Source organism: Falco peregrinus, chromosome 14 (genome assembly GCF_023634155.1).
Source record: "Falco peregrinus isolate bFalPer1 chromosome 14, bFalPer1.pri, whole genome shotgun sequence".
Taxonomy (NCBI): domain Eukaryota; kingdom Metazoa; phylum Chordata; class Aves; order Falconiformes; family Falconidae; genus Falco; species Falco peregrinus.
The window spans coordinates 1,601,378-1,617,064 of record NC_073734.1 but is presented as its reverse complement, the minus strand read 5'-3'; the positions used below and the strand labels follow the sequence as shown (position 1 = coordinate 1,617,064).

Sequence of the window (15,687 nt, the reverse complement as noted above, 5' to 3'; positions counted from 1 at the left end):
TATGGTAAAGTCTCACGGTTAAGTCTCATGGTTAACTCTTAAGGTTAAGTTTTAGGATTAAGTCTTAGGGATAAGTCTTAGGGTTAAGTCTCAGAGTTAAGTCTCAAGGATAAGTTCCAGGGTTATGTCTTAGGGTTAAGTCTCAGGGTTAAGTCTTAAGATTAAGTCCTAGGCTTAAGTCTTAAGTTTATGTCTTAAGGTTAAGTCTTGGGTTAAGTCATAGGGTTCAGACGTAGGGTTGAGTCTTAAGTTTCATCCTTTAAGGTTAACCCTTCACCTTAATTCTTAAGGTTAAATCTTAAGGTTAAGTTTTAGGGATAAGTCTTAGGGTTAATTCTCAGGCTTAAGTCTTAAAGTTAAGTCTTAAGGTTGAGCCATAAGTATAAATCATAGGGTTAAGTCTTAAGGTTAAGTCTATAGGGTTAAGTCTTTAGTGTATATCTTATGGATTGAGACTCAGGGTTAAGTCTTTAGGTTAAGTCTTAAGTTTGAGTCTTATGGATGAGTCTTAGGGTTAAGTCAAAAGTTTAATTCTTAAGTTTAAGTGTTAGGGTTAACTCTTAGAGTTAAGTCTTGGGGATAAGTCTTAGGGTTAAGTCTTAAAGTTAAGTCTTAAGGTTGAGTCCTAGGGTTAAAACTTAATGTTAAGTCTTGGGTTCAGTATTAGGGTTAAGTTTTATGGTTAAGTCTTAGGGTTAAGTAGTCTTAAAGGTTATATCTCAGGGTTAAGTCTTAGGGTTAAGTTTTAAGGTTAGATCTTAGGGTTAAATCTTAGGATAGAGCCTTAAGGTTGAGTCTTAAGGTTAAATCTTAAAGATAAGTCTTAGGGTTAATTCTCAGGGTTAAGTCTAAACGTTATATCTTTAAGTTTGAGCCTTAAGGTTAGGTCTTAGGGTTAAATCTTAGGTTTAAGTCTTAAAGGTTGAGTCTTAGGGTTAAGTCTTAGGCATATAGTCTTAGGTCTCAGTCTTAAGGTTAAGTCTTAAATTAAAGTCTTAAGGTTACGTCCTAGGGTTAAGTCTTAGTGTTAAGTCTTAGGGTAAAGTCTTAACATTAAGTTTTAAATTTAAGTCTTAAGGTTAAGTCTCAGGGTTAAGTCTTAGGTTAATACTTAGTGGTAAGTCTTAGGGTTATGTTTTAAGGTTAAGTCTTAGGGTGAAGTCTCGGTGTTGAGTCTTAGGGTTAAGTCCTAAATTTAAGTCTTAGGGTTAAGACTTAAGGTTAAGTCTTAAGGTTGAGTCTTAGGGTTAAGTCTTAGGGTTACTATTATTACCGGGAACAGAGGTCTATTTCTCAAGTTCTTGCAACTTAGTCTTCTGCAAGATTGATCGGTAGATAGATAGTCAGACGGACAGAAAAATTATGCAATAGCTGCCGTAAATGGTTCAGAGATTTGTTTCCATCAGGGTAGGGCGCAGAACTTCCTACATGGTGGTTATCTACTTCCTCATGCGGCCAAGAACTCCATCGTGTTTGCCATCACTGCTACCAGTTGCTCTGTTCCTTGCTTCTTTGGGCAACTTTGGAGCCTTTGCTGTGGAAACAGGCTGGTGTGATGAAATTTAGCACATAGGAATACTTCATGGTTTGCTGGCTCTTCAGCAGGGGTTTCCTTCCTCCACTCCCTGCCCAGCTCCACCCCTGTTCTCTTCATTCCTCTGTCCCTCTCCTGTCCCTCTCCTGCCACCACACCGCCCCATCTCACCCCCCTCTGCTGCTCGAAATATTAAGGGAACTAGACCTGTATTGAAAAAAGTGGGGTTTCTCTTTCCTCTCCTGAGGATTTACCACCCAGAGCAGGCTCAGGTTCTGATCCTGCCAACTGCTCCCCAGCGCCTGGATGCTTGCTCTGGGAAACAAGGACAGCTGCTCTAATTCTTTTGCAGGCACAATCTTGGTTTAAATTCTAGTTGAAATGAAATAAAGAGCTGTCATCAGTCCCACCTGTGGCACAGAGAGACACCTGTGTTTCATGCACATGTCTGCACAGAAACACACACAGAGGGAAAAAAGCCCAGAACCGCTTTGTGCAAGGAAGTACGTAAACTCTCCCTATCAGCATTGCTGCTTTGAGCAATTGAATTGTTCTACAGTCAACTGACAAGCCGACACGCTGCCCATCAAATGAGAACCAGAATGTATGCCATTTGCAAGATGGGGCAGCAATAAGCTTTCGACCACTTTCCAGCAAGATCATGTCAAGAATGGTGGTGTACTCATGGATTTTCTCCTCTGCAAAGCCATGAAGAAAACATGAACCGCAGTCCCCAAAGGCAAAGGAGCAAACTGAGGGAGAGCAGCTCATCGGCGCCTTTCAGAGCTTCAGCAGTCTGGGGAAATGGGAAAAAAACCCATACAAAGATAAACAGCAGCCAAGAAGCACTTTTATAAAATGCATATTGGGGCCTGTTCCAGACCTCAGAATGACTTTCAATATTGCTTTGCATGACTATTAGACCAAGGCCTAAAGTGGCGTGATAGCTTCTGCTTGCCGGGGCATGAGAAGATCACTCAAATGAGCGACACAGTAACAAGTAAACACCAAAGGCAACAGCGGAGCTTACCATTTCCCTCCACTGGCGACCAGCTGTGCAGTAAACCAGCTTAACCAGCCTCCCTAAGGATGGCTCTAAAGTCACTGAAAAGGAAAAAAAGAAGGTAAGTTCCTAGCCTGGAATGCAAAGGCACCATCTTGGCTCCCAGGCAGGTGGCACTGATGGCCCAGCAGGGTCATGTCCCCACATTCCAGGAAAGATAAAAAAAGTGCAGGACGTGTTTGTGGGGTGGGTTTGATGCATCCTTTCCGTTTGGTGAAAGCCTGAGGAAGGATGTACCCCACGGTGGGACCGGTGGCACTTTAGACCTGAGGTTAAAAAAGTGCTGCACATCAGTGACACTGCCCAAGCTGCTTTCACCACCAAACAATAAAAGATTTGCTTTCTCCAGTATGGTGGGAATGATGCCATAAAGTCGGTCATGGAGAGAAACCCTCTAAGCCTTGCTTGCAAGTTTCAGAAGGCAGGCATTCTTTATGGCAGTGCTGGGAGCACGGGGGAATGTTTCCTCTGAGCGTGCTCACCCAGTTACTCGAGGGCACGCACTATGGACAGCAGAGCACTTGCACACTCATAGCGCATTACACATGCATTTTCAGTCAGGCACGGGATGGGTTACAAGTTTCTTGCTTTAATACAAATGAGCACACACCCTCAGACAGCACTGCTGAGGTTTTTTACTAGCTCCCCATGCTCCCCAAGCGGGGCCTTGCCCTCTCTCGGGGGGCTATCTGAGTCAGAGGTCGCGATCTCCCCCCACAACAATTACCTCTGCCCGACTTCCAACCAACATTCTGCGGATCGCAGCACTCTATCGGCTTGTCTCCTCCTGTGGCCACAACGTCCTCACCCAGAGGCTCTTTCTGCATCACTGAAGAGAACGGAGATCTTTTCCCCATCCATTCTTTGTTCGCCATCATTCCCAAGGCTGACTCCCTGGATGCAAAGTCCCTTAATTTGTCACTTCTAACAGCTTTAGAGAGTCAGCTTGGCCTAACCTTTGTGCGCAGGTGTGTTTAACGTAGAGCTAAACACCAAATCAGTGTGGTAACTGGGGAGCTCAGACATCTTGTCCCTTTGCCGAGCCAGCAGCCTTCCCTTAACAGAATCCCTGGACAGAAACGTATATACAGTGGAATCTATACGGTGGCATCAAACGTCCGCCCAGACACCACATCCGTCCCTAAAATCCTTCCCCCCAAACAACCCTGAAAGACTTCCCTTGACCCCCTCCTCCACCCTGGCTGTTCCTGAAATCATCCCCCACCTCCACCTCCCCGCCCTGTCCCTAAAACCTTTTCCCCCAGACCCTGGTCCAGCCCTCCCCCACCCTCGGCCCGTCCCTAAAATCCTTCCCCCAGGCCCCCGGTTCTTCCCTAAAGGCCTCCATTAACCCCCCGTCCGTCCCTAAAACCCTTCCCCCAGGCCCCCCAATCTGTTCTCTAAATAACGCACACACCCTCAACCCCCCCCACGCCCCCACCCCCGGTGTATCAATACACACACACCCACCTCCCCCCACCCCCCACCCCCCCCACACCCACTCCCACAAACACACATCCTTGCCCCACCCCCACACACCCCGCTCCATCCCTAAACACCTTCATCCATTCCCACCCGTCCGTCCCTAAACCCCTTCCCCCCGCCCCCTCCCCTGCCCCCGTCCCTCTGTCCCTGGCACGGCCCAACTGCCCAGCACCACCAGACCACTCTGGCACAAACACCGTAAGGCAATGGTTCCCACCTGCCAATAGCAAGTCGAGGAACATTTTTTTTTCTTAAATAGAGAGAGTTTTACTTCATACGATGCCGACTACGCCAAATTATGTTTTGCTGACTGACTGGATACACAGCAAAGCTGAACTCTACATCAAATATAATCAAATCTATCAAATATATCAAATGATGGAATATATCAAACGCAGTTTCTTATATTACAATAAAAGAAAATAGCATGCAATATGATAAAAGGAACCAGTAGCAGTTACTGTGAGCAATATGATAAAAGAGCAACAGAAGCGAAGCATCCAATTGTTATTCCAAAGTGTTAACATGCCTAAGGAAAGGAGACATCACCAATTCCCACCCCAATTCCCTTCGGCTGGGAGCCCCCTTGCAGCTGGTGCCAGGAGTCTCTCGGGAACTGGGAAATTCCCCTGGAGAAGGTGCCAGGAAGGAATTCTCTTGCTGCTTCCCACCGTGCATGGTAGCCATGTGAGGCACAGCGCAAGGGTACTGCTCCCTGCTTTCTGTGGTGAGAAAATTGACACAGCACTTTAGAACTCATACAGAAGCAAAAAACATGGCTTGGGAAAGTGCAGGGCTGCTCCCCTGGAGAGGGTGCCAGGCAGGAATTCTCTTGCTGCTTCTCACCGTGCCCGGGCAGCCATGTGAGGCACAGCACAAATGTGCTGCTCCCTGCTTTCTGTGCTGAGAAAACTGACCTCTTTTCAGTGGCAATAATGCACAGCCCAAAAAACTCACCTTGACAAAGTGCAGCAGTGCTCCCTGGAGAAGGTGCCAGGCAGGAATTCTCTTACTGCTTCTCACCGTGCCCGGGCAGCCATGTGAGGCACAAAAGAAAATTTCTGCTCCCTGATTTCTGTGGTCAGAAAACAGAACCATCACTTTTGAAATGGTGCAGAACCAAAAAAAAGTCACCTTGTCCAAGTGCAGCACTGCTCCCCTGGAGAAGGTGCCAGGCAGGAATTCTCTTGCTGCTTCTCGCCCTGCCCTGGCAGCCATGTGAGGCACAGCACAAATGTTCTGCTCCCTAATTTCTGTGGTGAGAAAATTAACCCCTCACCTTTTCAATCATATAGAGCCAAAAACCCCTCACCTTGACAAGTGCAGCACGGCTCCCCTGGAGAAGTGACAGGAAGGAATTCTCTTGCTGCTTCTCACCCTGCCCTGGCAGCCATGTGAGGCACAGCACAAAAGTGCTGCTCCCTGCTTTCTAAAGTTAGCAAAATTGACCGTTCACAGTTGTACTCATGTTGAGACAAGACTTTCTTACTCAAAAGCAAAACCCAAGAAGCCACGTAGCCTTGGGAACCCCCTTGTCCTTCCGTGTGGCTGGTGACTTCCCATGGCTCTTCCACAAGGCAGGACAGATAACCACGAATTTGGAAGCCCACGTTAGTTCAAGTACACTGAGTCCTCTGACAGTCACTACTTAGGGGCCAGCGGTCCTCTCACCCCTCCACAGATCTGCCTGTTAGTCCTCTAGCAGTCATTCTCCATGGAGGGACCACAAGTCCTCCACACCTACCTACCAGCTCACCAGAAATGAGTCAGTCCACGCCAGAAGTGACACTGCCTGACCTGCAGGAGATCTATTAGGCCAGTATCGATGGTTTCAAGACAGAAAAGCCCACCACCATCCACCAGCACAGCAGAAAAACAACCAGAAGAAACATCATACACAAACCAAAGGCACCCATCCAAACCCCACAAAGGCAAAACAGCTGAAAAAGGCACTCTCCGCAAAAAAAACCCACCACACAGATCACAAGATAAGATAAAAATGCCATAACCCCAGGAACACAGGGCCAACAAACACAGATTCTGTCCATAACAGTAACACACTTTGACACTAACTCGCTTGACCTCTGGCATACTTGACCTTGTTGCCCCCAAACCACAGCACATCGTAGCCCTAAGGCAACACAAAACGGAGCACAAAGTCCCTGAAGATCTCCGCCAGGGCAAAAGCAAAGCACAGAGCCACACAGGAGGGTGGGGTTGGAAGGGACCCGTGGAGGTCCTCTGGGCCAAGCCCTCTGCTCCAGCACGCTCGCCTCGAGCAGGTTGCTGAGAACTGTGTGCCCTTGGCCTTTGAAGATCCCCAAGGACAGAGACTGCACAACCTCCTTGGGCAACCTCTGCCAGCATTTGATCGCCCCGAGGGGGAAAATTTGCCATTTCTATCTCTCCTTTCACTGTACCGCATTCCAGAACAGCCATGAGATGACAAGCTCAGGCTTGAAAGCCAGTGCTGTGGCTGGCCTGAAATTCTGTCCCCCTTTTTTTCATCCACTAGTAGCTAAAGGAGGACAAAGAAGGATTTCTTTCAAAGGAGAACTTCTCTTTTCCTCTGTCCTTCTTCTCTACCAGTGATCTGGATTCTGAGTGCTGTGCCACTGTCCTAATGGCTGGGATAGGGATACTTCTTGTAGGACAGGGAGGAGGTGACAGTGGAGATGATCAGGCTGGGGAAGCTGAAGGAAAACGCAAGCAACTGGAGTTGCCTGGAGCAAGAATGGCCAGCTTCCGAGCTAGGTCACCTCGTGTCCTCAGCTCCCATGCAGGAGCTGAACCACACACATGGACTGCAAAGCAGTGTGACCCATAGAAAAAAGTTTGCTTGGCTCGGGATCGCCCAGGGGCATTTAACTGCAATTCCGCCCTTGTCAGCAGGAAGGAAACATGCCCTGCAAGCACACACTGAGGCACGACACCTTGCCCGGGGCTAAAGGGTACCTCAGGAGACCTACATGGGACCCCCCAGCACCTGGATTGCTGGCTGGAGGATGGGTAGGTCAAAGGACCCTGATGGGAGCCCTGCAGGCTCTCATACATTGGACCAACGGGCACCTTCCCTTGTCATACAGAGCATCCTCTCGGATGCTCTGGACAGTTTCTGGTAGATCTCTGGAGAAGAGCTTCTCCCCAGGCCTCTCCCATGGGCTTGCTCACCCCCGGAGCCCTTCCCAAGCACAGCCCCAGCAGGTGGATGCAGCCGGCGTTGCAGGGAAGAACAAGCAGCACGCACCACAGTCAGCACTGCGGGAAAGCTGGGACCCCAGACACCCACCCAGGCTCTCCAATCCCAGCCTGGCCCACAAGAGTGCCTTTATCTCCCTTTCCCAGAAGTGCTGAATTCCCCTTCCAGCATTAGCCACTGGACCCACGCTGCTTCTTGCTGCAGTGTACAACAGCCACAAGAGAATTTTCTAGATGTCTCTGATTTCCTGCATTTTTCCTGAACAGGGCGGGTGTGTAACTCTCTGAATCACTTCTATTTGAAGCAAGGCATTGCTTAGGGTCAACAGTGAAACGAGACACGGGCCATCAAAAGCTGACTACTTTTCCCCTTCTTTGCCATGGTCACGGCCTACCCCACAGACTCGCCCCTGGCCGTGTCGGCCACCGGCTGGGTGAAGGTCATGGCTAACAGGGCAGGGGCTCCTGTGTGGCGCTCACCCAGCCCTGATTGCCAAGGGTGAAGCCTTAGCACCCAGGTGGGATAAAGCCTTCCCAAGCAAGGGTGGTGCTCCAGGGGCACCACAATTCCTGCCGAAGCTCACCACACATTTCATTTCCCTGTGGCGCCTGGCAGGACACGAGCGGCTCTTGACTGCTGCTAGTCCCCCCGTCTTTTGGTAAAAATGGAAGTTTTTCCTCCTGCTGGGCCTGCTCCAGTTCCAGCGCCTTGGGGCCTGAGGCCTGGCACGGCCTGTGTGCCAGAGGCCTTCCGACCGCTAGGCCGGCCTCCACCAAGAGGAGTCTGCCTCAGGCCACAACGGTCACCTCTAGGAAAAACGGCTTCTTTTATCGAGCAGGGCCCTGTCCAAACCCCAGGGCAAAGCGCTGGCCGCAGGCGCAGGGAGGTGGCCCTTGCCCCCTGCCCTGTCCTGCGCGGGGCTCCCCGGGGCGAGGCAGGCCCGGCCATACTGGAGAGGGCCCCAGCCCCGCCCCGCAGGCCCCGCCCCGCAGGCCCCGCCCACTTTCCGTTGGGCTCAGACCGTTGGTCACGGGGAGCCCACGGCCACCACAGGCAGCAGGGCAGAGCCGTGCTGGCACGCAGCGGCGCTGGCAGGAGGCAGCCTCTGGCCCAGCAGCGCTGCCACAGCACCAGCACCCCGCTTCCCAGCCTCGCCGTCGCCGGCTGGGCCCCCTCCTCGCTGCACGGCCAGGGCCCTCCTCTCCCGGGCAGGATGGGCCAGGCCAGCTGCTGCTGCGGCTCCAGGTGGGCTCCCCCCGGGCTCGGGGACACGCGGGCACAGCTGGGCCACGCAGCACTGGCGTTGCTCATGCCCGCCGCTCTCTGCTCTGCAGGGAGGCTCTCAGCGACGCCGAGCCGGTGCTGAGCGCGGACGTGCGGCTGACCCGGGGCCGCAAGAGGAGCGAGAGGCGCCTTCTGCTCCTCCACGAGGAACTGGTGGTCGCCAAGTTGCGGTAAGACCCTCAGAGCCCAGATCCTTGCCCCCAGCCCCGGCCCAGGGACACCCTGGCACCAGCCCCAGGCCCCGGCCCCTCGGTGCTGGAGGCACCAATGTCCGTCCCAAGGGCAGGTGGGGGACAGGGCTCTGCGCGTGGGGACCCAGCCCAAGGAGCCCCCCTCCAGCTCAGTGCCCGCCTCTGCTCTCTGCAGACATGGCACCAGCCTGCGCCCACAGCTCCGCCTGGCGCTGGACCAGCTGTGGGTGCTCAGCAGCGGGAAGGAGGCTGCGGGGCAGGATGGACAGGAGGAGGAGGAAGGCACCGATGAGGACAGCACCTCTGTCATCCTCGCCTGGCCCACCGGCTCCTGCATCGCCACTTTTGGGTGAGTCGTGGTCGGGCAGCAGAGGTTCCCAGCCGTGCCCACGCCATCCCATGAACACAGGCCTCTGCCTTGCGTGCAGAGCTGGGCAGGGAGCAGGCAGCTCGCTGGCAGGGAGGGAGGGATGTAGGATGTTTCCCCATCCTGCATCCCCTGGTCACCTTTTGGTCCCCAGAAGGGAAGGGCAAATGCAGCCGCTCAGGCAGGACAGAGCGACCCAGGGCTTGGACAGCGCCTCTATCCTGCCCCACAGCACAGGGCTGTGCAGGCACCCACCTTTGCCCAGGGCTGGGGGCAGCAGGGCCTGACGCTCTCTCTCCTCTCTATCTGCAGATCCCAGGCACTGAAGGAGCTGTGGGTGGCCACGCTGCTGGGGTAAGCCGGGGGGATGCTCCAGGAGAAGCTGGATGGACGGGGGAACACAGCCCCCAGCTGGGGAAGGTGCCCCCGTGGCTGGGAGCAGCTCTCGGGCACAGCTGCCTGACAAGAGACAAGAGACGGCTTGGGGCTCACCCAGCTCTCTCCCTCTCCCTTCCCGGTGCACAGGACACCAGAAGGACGCACGGGAGCCCGCGTCACCCATCTGACATCCATCAAGCTCCTGGAGAAGGAGCTGAGCCGCCGCCACGCCGTGAGTGTCTCTCTGCTCTGGCCCTGTCCCCAAGCACTGCTCCTGCAGCCGAGCAGCAGAGCCATGGCTGCTCACCTTCTTCCCCTCCTTCTCTCCTGCCCAGTGGAGGACACTGCGCACCAGGAGCCTGGAGAGGCTGATGGAGGCACAGGCAGAGGTGAGAATGGCTGCCTTGCACCTGCCTCTGGCTGCGCCGGGATGCGCAGGGACTGGGGTGAGCTTGTGCGGGAGGGACAGAGGGTCTGATGGTGCCACTCAGGGAGCAGAGAGTTTTGGGAAGCCAGCAGCACGCCAGCACGTTCTGACTGGTGACACTGGGAGGAACCCTGCCACATGGGGAAGAGAGCCCGGGAGGGCAGAGGGTCCCAGCTCTGCCGCGCTCAGGCTGCTGGTGGCCCTTTCTGCTGCGGGGCTGCTCTCCAAGCACAGCCCGATTCTTGGTTCTTGCAGGCTCATCCCAAGCAAGGGCCTGCGACGGCCCCATCTGCAAACGCAGGGGGACTTTGCCCCGCACCAGGTGAGTTTGGGAAAGCAAGGCAACCTCCTGCAATGCTGTGCTCACTTGTCCCGAGTGTCGCCATGCAGGTTGGGCAGCCCACGGAAGGATGTCACCTGGACGGACAAGGACAACTGCTGGGCAGTGCCTGCTGGATATGCTTCTGCGGGGACACGGAGCCTCTGCTGCTGCCCGCAGCTTGCAGGAGGGCAGGGCGAAGGCTGGCACAGGCTGACCCCGTGGCACGATGGCTCTCAAGAGCCTCTAAGTCAACACCTCCGAGCCACAGCCGCGGTTCCAGCTGCTGCCTCCCTGCCCATCCTGCCGCACCACACAGCACCGTGCTGCCGGCAGGGCAGCGCAGGGCAGGGCAGGCGCTGGGACCGCTGGCCTGGGGTCTCCATTGGTGGTGTCTTACTCTGTTTTCCTCTGCAGCAGGAGGGAGCAGCAGCGGGAGCAGCACCAGCAGGAGGAGGATGGGGCTGCCCTGGCCCTTTGCCCTGCGGCGCACCCCGGCCGCTGCCCAGGCGCCAGGGCAGGCGGGCTCCAGCTGCAGCAGGGCGCTCTTTGGGCAGCCCCTGGCAGCCCTCTGTGGGGAGGACAACACGCTGCCCCGGCCCATCCAGGTAAGCCAGCCTGGACAGACGGGGTCCCCAGCCATCCCTCTGGCTGCTCTGGAGAGGGCCTGCGTGTCCCCAGCAGCTGCGGGGACAGGGCACTGGGCTCTGCACCCCCAGAACCTGCTTCTGGTCCCAGACCCTTTGTGGCGCTTAGGCAACCACGTCTGGGGCAGAGCTCTGGTCCTTGCCACCGCTTGGTTCTTCAGCCAAGCAAGTGGCCTCCTGCCTCTCCTGCAGGAGCTGCTGGCTGTCCTGCACCAGCAAGGACCAGCAACGGAGGGGATATTCCGCAGAGCTGCCGGTGGGACAGAACTTCGGCAGCTGCGCGAGGCCCTGGACCGCGGCAAGGACATCGATGTAGGAAGCCAGCCTGCGCTGCTGCTGGCCGTCATCTTGAAGGTGAGCACTTCTGACCTGCAGCTGGAGGAGCTCCTGGCTGGCCTGCAGCGTTCAAAGGCTCACCTGCAGCCCTTGGCATTGCAGGACTTCCTGCGAAGCATCCCCACCAAGCTCCTCGTCGTCGACCTCTACGAGGAATGGATGGCAGCCATGGAGAGGGCCAGCAAGCAGGCCAAGGTGGAGGAGCTGAAAGCGTAAGTGTGGGCAGCAGCCTGCCTGGTGAGCAGGGACCGGGAGAGTTCTGGGACCTGCCTGCAAAGGCACGGGCTCCTCAGAAAGCTGTCTTTTCGGGCAGCTGCAAAGCTGTGCAACACGGCCGCTGGCTCCCACCCGCCTGGGGCCAGCTGCGGGGACGGCTGTGGGCACCCTCTGCTTCATCAGCCTTGTCTTCCTCTTCCCTCAGGGTGGCCAACAAGTTGCCTGCGGCCAACCTCCTCCTCCTGAAGCGGCTGATGGCCCTGCTGCAGCACATCGGCCACAACGCAGCCACCAGCAGAATGAGCTGCAGCAACCTGGCCATCTGCGTCGGGCCCAACCTGCTGAGCCCACCCAACGAGGACCTGCTCCCGCTGCAGGCCATGCTGGCGGTGACCGAGAAGGTACGCCCTACCCAGCAGCCAGTGCTGCCTTCCCGGCCCATCGGAGCTTGGCTGTTGCGAGGTCCCTGGCTGCCTCCTCCCTTGGGCCAGTGCTGGTGGGCTGGGTGCCTGGAAGAGCAACCCCCAGCCGCAGCCGCCTGCGCAGGCGAAGGGTCAGCAGTGGGAAAGGCTGCTTGACACGTCTGCAGGCACCTGGCTTGAGACCAAGGCTTTGATGTCTGCAGGTGAACGTGCTGGTGGAGTTCCTCATTGAAAACTGCGGGGACATCTTTGGGGAGGAGGTGGCCGGCCTCTCCCCTCCATCAGCCGAGGAGGTGCCAGCACCCATGGACAGGGGCACAGGTAGGAGGCGGGACTGAGGCTTGTCACAGACACTGGGGCTTGGGATGCCAGAAACCTCAACGCTGACGAGACAAGTGGTGTAGGGCTCGGCTGGGCTTTGCTTAGGTGTTCTTGACTTCCAAGAAGTCGCGCTGCTGCACGTGCTTTTGCTTTCCAGAGCTGCGGTGCGAAGAGCAAAGTGGCCCTGCAGGCACAGCAGAGACCCAGCGTCCGGCAAAAGCCTTTCTGGATGCAGCCGCCTCTGTGCTGGACATCGACAGCGGAGCTGGGGGAGACACAGGGGCAGGGCCCAAAGCGGCAGAGGTACGGCAGCTCCACAGACGCTGGGGCAACATGTCTCAGGTGGGACAGTAATTTCCCAGGAGGCCAAGCAGCCGCTGGGCCTCCTCCTGGCAGCCGCTCTCTTGTGCCTTTGGGGTTCCTCCTCTCCCCCCAGAGTGGTGCGTGCTAAGGAAAACTGGAAAGGCTGTTTCTGGAATGCACTTCATTAAGTGTGATCTGCTTCATCAAACAAAACATACCTACAAAATACCCACAAAAGGACAGAAAGGAGTAGCTGCCACCTTGAGAGGGCTTTTGCTCAAATCCTACTCCGTCGCAGCTTCATCAAGTCTAGGCTGCGTTGGCTGGACTGTGCAAAATGTGCACGATGCAAACCAGCATCTCCTCTGTAGAGCTCATACAGCAATTTGGCAGTCAGGCCCTCACTACCCCAGGCTGTCACTTGCCACCCGTTACCTCCCAAGTTTCTGGTTTAGGCACCTCCAGATTTGCCTCCAGGCACCCCCGAGGGCACGGCAGAGTCCCTGGCACGCCTGCCACAACTGACCAGCCTGCCCCAGGAAACCAGGTAGGAAGAGCTCCCCTTGCCTGACCTGAGAGCTCGCTGCAGGGGCTTGGGGCTTTCCCCATCTCATCACGCTGTGGGATGGAAAGGTTTGCAGGCTCCCACCAGGAGAAGGAAAAGTCAAGGAAAAGGAAGCGAAAAGAAGCCTGGGCAGAGGAGAGGGACAGCCAAGCACAAATAAAAAGGAGAAGAGAGGAAGCGATTTTGTGGACCCAAACCTGAGAAAATGCAGGAAGCTGCAGCACGTCAGGAAGGCCAGGTGCGTACCACGCGCTGCTGCCCATCTTTCCCAGCCCTGAACACGGCCCTAAGTCAGCCCAGCTGGCTGGCAAGGGCCGGCGAGGGCTGGTGCTGAGCAGGGTTTGGGATGAGCCCCACGGCAGCTCCCCGGGGGCTCCCCGTTGAGCCCTGCTGCGCGGCACAGGGGCACTGTCAGCATCCCTGCGCACGCACAGCTCCCTAGGGACATCACCCCTGGGGAGAAGGCACCGGAGCCGGCCTCGAGTGGAGGCCAGCAAGAGCTGTCCCTTCTGGGCCATGAGGAATTCCTCGGAAACAGCGTCCCCCAAAGAGGGGGGAACCAAATCCTGCCTCTTCCTGCCTCTGGGGGCTTATCAGAGCTTTCTGACTCTGTCGTTGCAGGTGCCGACTGATTTTCACCGGCTGAACAGCTGTGACTCCTGGGCCCCTGCAGCTGCTGTTGACAATAAAAGAATCTTTTCCCTCTCCTGACTGTGTCTGCCATAGGGTCTTGTGGAGTGGGGAGCGCTTGTGCTGGGGTGGACCCTCGGGGAGGAGATTGGGATGGTCCCTTGCCCCAGCACCCTTTCCAGCGGGCATCGGGGCTGAGCTGAGGGGCTTTAGGAGGAAAAGCAAAGCACAGAGCCACACAGGAGGGGGGGTTGGAAGGGACCCGTGGAGGTCCTCTGGGCCAAGCCCTCTGCTCCAGCACGCTCGCCTCGAGCAGGTCGCAGAGAACTGTGTGCCCTTGGCCTTTGAAGATCTCCAAGGACAGAGACTCCACAACCTCCTTGGGCAACCTCTGCCAGCATTTGACCGCCCTGGGGGGAAAAAATTGCCATTTCAGTCTCTCCTTTCACTGTACCACATTCCAGAACAGCCACGACATGACAAGCTCCCTACAGCTCTGGCAAAACCAAACTGGGTGGAAATCAGAAACTGGTACTGCTGTATAAGCAGCACAGCCTTTAAACCCAAACCAAGGGTTTAATTCTAAAGGTCAGCTGTTGGAGCACCATGAGGCTCTGGTGGGACAGCTCTGGAAAGAGTTAAGCCTACGCATCTTCAAAAGTTCTGCTCACCTTGGAAGAGGCCACATATGCAGGGCTAGCGCTGCCCGTACCCTGGAAGGTTAATTTAACCCTAATTTCTAAATAGCACTGCAGATACCATTTGAAGGGCACAGCACTGTCTGCCTCTGTCTCACTAGGAGCAAACACTGACCCGCTGGCTAATTATTCAGCTGCTTTGGGGGGGCGGGGGTGGTGGTGGTGGTGGTAATTTGCAGTAGATTTAAAAACCACCCTCTTGCCAATTCAAGTCTGCTCCGACTTCAGTGAGAGCAGCTGGGGAGAACTGCAGTCAATGCTGACATGCTCTTCAAAGCCTTCACTGCCCCCAGCCTGCACGGTTTGCTCAGAGAGCAACAGAATTGCCCGTCAGCCAGAACAAGGAACAGAATCACTAAAGCAGCATCCCCTCATCGGCACTGTTTTTAAGTTTATCTCCTCCGTGTTTTGCTGTCTCTCCATATGGCTGTTTTGTTATTAAAGGCAGTGTCGCCAAAGGCTTGAGGTAATAAACAATTAAATTAGTAAATGAAAAAAATTGTGTGCTAGAGGGGAGAAGCCAGTATGGGAATGGGAACTGCGTGTTCTGCCCTTGCTTACACCACACCTGACCAAGAGCCTTTATACATTGCCTGAAAAATCAGTTATCTGCAGTGAATCCCAGTGACAAGACAAATAGTTACAGCTTTTTTTCTTTTTTTAAAAAACAAACAAAACTTGGTCTCTTCTGCAAGGTCAGCTCCAGTTGAATGTGACAGCAGCGCATCCCTGGGAACGCCAAAGGGGATCTGCACTGAGCCACCAGGCACCCTCCTGAAGACGACGCAGCTGGCTGTACGACCGCTGCTGGAAACCAGGCAGCAGCGAGCTTCACCTGGAGCACAGGGCTCTGGATCAGGGAGGTCAGGGACCAGGCTGAAGGAGACAGGACCCCGCATTACGACTGTCATGAGAAGAGGAAATCCCAAGGAAGGTCTTCTGCCTCCTCCCTCGTTACAAGGCGCTGGGAAACCATTTGCGCCCTGTGGCAGCACATAACAGACCCAGCACGGGGGTTATGCAGGCAGAAAAACCTGCCACTGATTAAGAAAACTTACACCCTAGGCCTGTCTCTTCTTTCCTGATCACAGAGACGTGACATGCAGCTGCCTTCTGTGGTGCCAAGAGATGTCAGCCTTAGCAGCCACATAAAACATCTCCGAGAAGACAGCATGACAAAGAACAAGTAGGAAATGACCTAAGAATGATGCTTTTTCCTTTCTGCAGGGAGAGCAAACACTTCCATCAGTCCATAACAAGCCTTTGGCACTTGTCAATACGGCAAAAATCAGGCACTTAGGG

General features: G+C 55.1%; 1 protein-coding gene across 1 annotated transcript; it reads left to right on the top strand.

Moving 5' to 3' along the window:
• Positions 1–10,795: 10,795 nt before the first annotated feature.
• On the top strand, positions 10,796–11,787 carry LOC129785627 (T-cell activation Rho GTPase-activating protein-like; the record flags this gene model as incomplete). Its single annotated transcript, XM_055818568.1, has 4 exons — positions 10,796–10,855; positions 11,087–11,248; positions 11,333–11,442; positions 11,652–11,787. Coding segments are annotated over 4 exons (468 nt in total), but the record flags the coding sequence as incomplete, so codon positions are not given.
• Between the last annotated feature and the right edge of the window lie 3,900 nt (positions 11,788–15,687).